The sequence below is a fragment of the Convolutriloba macropyga genome, chromosome 7 (genome assembly GCF_964194025.1).
Source record: "Convolutriloba macropyga chromosome 7, txConMacr16.3, whole genome shotgun sequence".
In the NCBI taxonomy this organism is placed as follows: domain Eukaryota; kingdom Metazoa; phylum Xenacoelomorpha; order Acoela; family Convolutidae; genus Convolutriloba; species Convolutriloba macropyga.
Window position 1 is genome coordinate 49,507,149 of NC_134474.1, and position 4,306 is coordinate 49,511,454.

General features: G+C 35.0%; 1 protein-coding gene across 1 annotated transcript; it reads right to left on the minus strand.

Annotated features, from left to right (window-relative positions):
- Positions 1 to 1,526: 1,526 nt before the first annotated feature.
- LOC142342336 (uncharacterized) lies at positions 1,527 to 2,289 on the minus strand. The gene has a single exon (XM_075393635.1). The coding sequence runs from the start codon at positions 2,248 to 2,250 to the stop codon at positions 1,657 to 1,659; it is 594 nt and encodes a 197-aa protein (XP_075249750.1). The 5' UTR covers positions 2,251 to 2,289; the 3' UTR covers positions 1,527 to 1,656.
- Between the last annotated feature and the right edge of the window lie 2,017 nt (positions 2,290 to 4,306).

A 4,306-nucleotide genomic window follows, 5' to 3' on the forward strand; every position in this document is an offset into this window, starting at 1 on the left:
TCATCAACCAGTGATCCAAATTTAATGTGCTATATATAGTTTTGAAGCTTAGATAATAACGGTCTCAATGAGCTATGTCCCGTTTAATTTGACCCAAAATTGATGGAGTTAAAGATTGGCGTTGTAACACCCGAAAATCTGAGGTATGCCCGATGGCCCATCGTTAATAACTTTTTATTGAGTGATGCGATCTGGATGATTTTTTGATATGAGTAAGCCTATTATCTGCTCTAACAAACAATATATGTGCGAGCTTGATTGGTATCAATTTGGTAGAGTTATTAATGATCGAGCTCGAGGGAGTTATATCTGACGTTTTTTTCGGCTATTTTTGACGTTTTTTAGACCTATTTTGGACGTTTTTTCGGCCATTTCTGACGTTTTTTTCGGCTTTTTTTGACGTTTTTTAGACCTATTTTGGACGTTTTTTCGGCTATTTTTGACGTTTTTTTCGGCTATTTTTGACGTTTTTTTTCAATTGCCAAGTCTAAAATCAGACTTGGATTAGACTTGCCAAGTCTAAAATCAGACTTGGATTATACTTGCCAAGTCTAAAATCGGACTTGGATTTAGACTTGCCAAGTCTAAAATCAGACTTGGATTAGACTTGCCAAGTCTAAAATCAGACTTGGATTAGACTTGCCAAGTCTCAGCCCAGACTTGGATTTAGACTGCCAAGTGTAAAAAGTGACATGATCATGGTTCTGAATCAGTAATGAAATAAGACTTGGATTTAGACTTGCCCAGTACTGAAATTGACTTGGCGTTAGGTCCGGGAACTTTGCATAAAAATGAAACAGGGCTAAAAACGGTTACCAACTTCGTCTGAGAGCAATTTAAATAAGAGTTCAAGGTTGCTCATGTCTGCTTTTATTGAAAAACTATCAACTTTTAAAATGCAACGAAACAATTGATTTGGCCGGGAACTTAGCTAGTCCTGCTTAACAATACGTGCAGAGTTAACGTAAATTTCGCGTCTCAGATAGCAAGACGGCACTCTGAGCTGATCTGATCATGAAATTTCAGATCACAAAGACAGTCTGGTTGGATAATTGTGACGAAGTCACTGGCACTAAATTTTAATGAAATCGGAATCCTGGGGCAGCACTAGATGGTTGCGCAGATGAGAAAAAAAGAGGGAAGCATTTTGTGAGTTGTTTATATTTTTCACTCCATGACCTTCGCAATTTTGAGCAATAATTAACGCTGCACTTCAAAAATAATGCTTCTATCGTTAAAGCTTATTGACTTGTGTTTATTTGACTCCTTCTCTATCGAAGGGCTGAACAGTTCCTTTCAGATGAGAACATTGAGTTGTAAAAACAATATCCAAAAGTTTGGACAAATGTTCAAAACTATGCCTAACCCATATATTTCCCTCCCCGCATATTCATTTAACTCGAGCTTCCTTTCGTCTCTTCCTTAATGATATAGCCATTAAACAAAACAGGCTAGATTTCAAAATGAAGTCACTACATTACCGCAATTCACTCTAACGCGTCTCAGAAAAGCTTCAAAAAGACTCCTGGTACAAATAACAGCTTTATTATCAAATGGAAGTGATAAATTATAGGCAACAACATTGACAGGGAATTAAAACGGTAAAAACTCTGTAGATATGTGAGAAAAACTCTTCTCAAAAAGGGTGTCTAAAAATTAGGGTTTTTCAGTACCATTAGGTTGATGCATTTCGACATACACTAGCGAGGAGTTATTAGCTTGCATAGCCGATTGTCCAAGTTCTTCCGTATAAATATTTCTCGGGGGAATTTCAGCAATTTTGTTTTTTGAGACGGGTTGAACTGAAGACTCGGATTGGGTTGGTTGAACCGTGTGATTTTGAACATGATTGTAGGCTCTATTTGATGCTTTTTGTTTTGAAGACTTAAAACTGGACAACTGATTAACTGTATGGGCTGCTCTGTTTGTTAACGAAATCCATTCGTCCACAGCCTTTCTCTGATTGGCCAGATCAGACACTATCTCAACCAACTGTTTGTTCTCACTTTGCAACTTGGCAACCTCGTTGGTCCTCTCCCTCACATAATTCACCAGTTCTTGGTTCTGAAACTGTAGGCGATGCAGCATTTCTTTAAGCTCAATATTTTCATTCTGTAAGCTGGTTAGCTGTTCTCTGTAAATGATCTGAGCTTGCAGTTGTGTTTCCAGTTCGTCAATTCTGGCATAGAGCTGTCTCAGGTGTTCATTTGCCTCTGCTACACCACCTTTGGTGGCGAGAGTACCCGGCATTTACACAACTGAAAAACGCTACCAATCAAAACATTACATAAACAGCTTCAACGCAGCTGAAAACAAATTTCAAAACACAGTGACAAGATGTAGTTCAATTATTCCCACGTTCGCAATACTCCGCACAAACTTCTCCCATAAGAGTGCAGAACAGATCCGAAATTTGAGCTTGTAATTCTGTCCAATGGTTTTCAAACGTTCACTACCGTTTCTTTCAGTTTTACGTGACCCACTACAGATAAATTGGAAATCCATCGACAACCAACTGAGCCTGTCAGTTTTTTGAAAGCTGCAGTTGAACTCTATGTAACTGCCTGTATTGTCATGGTCTCTTTAAGAACAATTGAGAACTCGGTCATCTTAAAAGCTCAGAGAAGGCTCCCTTTCCAAAATGCAAATGGACAGTGAAAGCAAAACGCATTCCACGTGAACACCCGAAATTTACTCAATCAAGAAAGAATGAAAGGCGATGCAGATTAAGCAGCAGCATATCTTCAAAAAATCTTTTATACTTCAAAAGCTCTATTGATTTTGCTGTGTTTTCTAAATTAGACTCTACAATAATGATAGCTTAACTTTAAAAAATAGCTTGGATGCAAGGAATTTCTTTTCAAAGTATCATTTTACTGTCAAAAATATGCCATTTTTATTTTCTTCAAGAATATTCGTTTTAAGTTTGACCTTAATCTAAATTGTTCAATGTATTTTTTTGTTATCATTGTTAAATAATGCATTAGAATGATCTCCGTTTAGTTGATTTTTTTGTGATGCTTCAGTAACACCTTTTGCTTTGTGTGGTTTCTTTTGTTGTATCAAAGTAATAAACCTGAATGCTAGAAATGTAGCTTGCAATGTATTCATTATCCAACTCATCAAGCTGCTGCCAACATAGCTCATCCTTCATTTGTCCTTTCTTACTTCCAGTATGTTTTTTCATTTACTCCGGATCGTTAAATCGAGATATACTGTTGCAGTACATAAACGAATTCATAGATTTCAAGTTTACTTAACTCTAATCATACAGATCCAATAAATAAACTTACCTTGTTACACTTCTATAATTATGTACTGCCGCAAAATGGTTGCTAAATATTGTTGTGGATTCATATGATAGTTTACCTTCTAATACTTTATATCTATCTTGTTTATTAACAACTTCTACATGCCTACTATTTCTTACAATTTTTCACCAATTTTCCGTAGAATGGATTACTCTAAAATTAGAGAATGAGTCACCTAGTTTATCACATTTAGCTCCAGCTTCTTTTCTTTTTTTGTATGTTATGATCTATGTATGGTTGAAGCCATTTCCGTTTGTTGTATTTTATCTTTTCAAGTATTGTTATTGTATTACCTAGCTATAATTATTTTTTTAATCTGCAAACATGTAAATTAAACTAACAACTTGGTTAATGTTACATGTTAGAAATTTATTAATCAAACATTATTTTTTTCTAATTTATAACAAACTAAGGTTCGGTTTTCGTAAAATAATTTAATAAAAAATATGTTTAAATCCTGCAACCCTTCTGTCTATTGGAACTCTTTCGTGTCATTTAAGCATTTCCGCTGTAACTTTTTGTTTAAATTTGGTCTTCGACGTTTCTTTTCTAATTGTAATTGGAAGTGTGTTCCATTTTCGAAAAAAGTTACGAACAATTGAACCATTACTCCATTTTGACTTACATTTTTGTTCTAAGAAAAGGTTATGGGTTCGTTTGTTAACAATAATAGGCACGTTTTCTAAAAATCTGAAATGTTTATTAGAGCGATTTCTTGTTTGTTGGAGAATATTGAAAAACCTATTTAAAGACACCCGTGTTATTTGGAGCTCTGCTGGAAGAATTTTAGTCTCCAGAAGTAGATCTCTGGCAGTATCGTATTTGGTTTTCATAAAGCAAACTTTTATTCCCCTGTTTATTTGTTTGTTAATTCTGTCAATAGAGTAAGATGGTAAATTTTGAAAAAAAATTGCGCTAAAATCTAAATGAGACAAAACTAGTGATTTAAAAAGATTTATTCTTGTTTTTAGCGGTACCTGATAACGAACCAAATA

What these genes read in the sequence shown, in the direction of transcription:
- LOC142342336 (XM_075393635.1), bottom strand. Translation starts at nt 2,250, where the DNA reads ATGCCGGGTACTCTCGCCACCAAAGGTGGTGTAGCAGAGGCAAATGAA.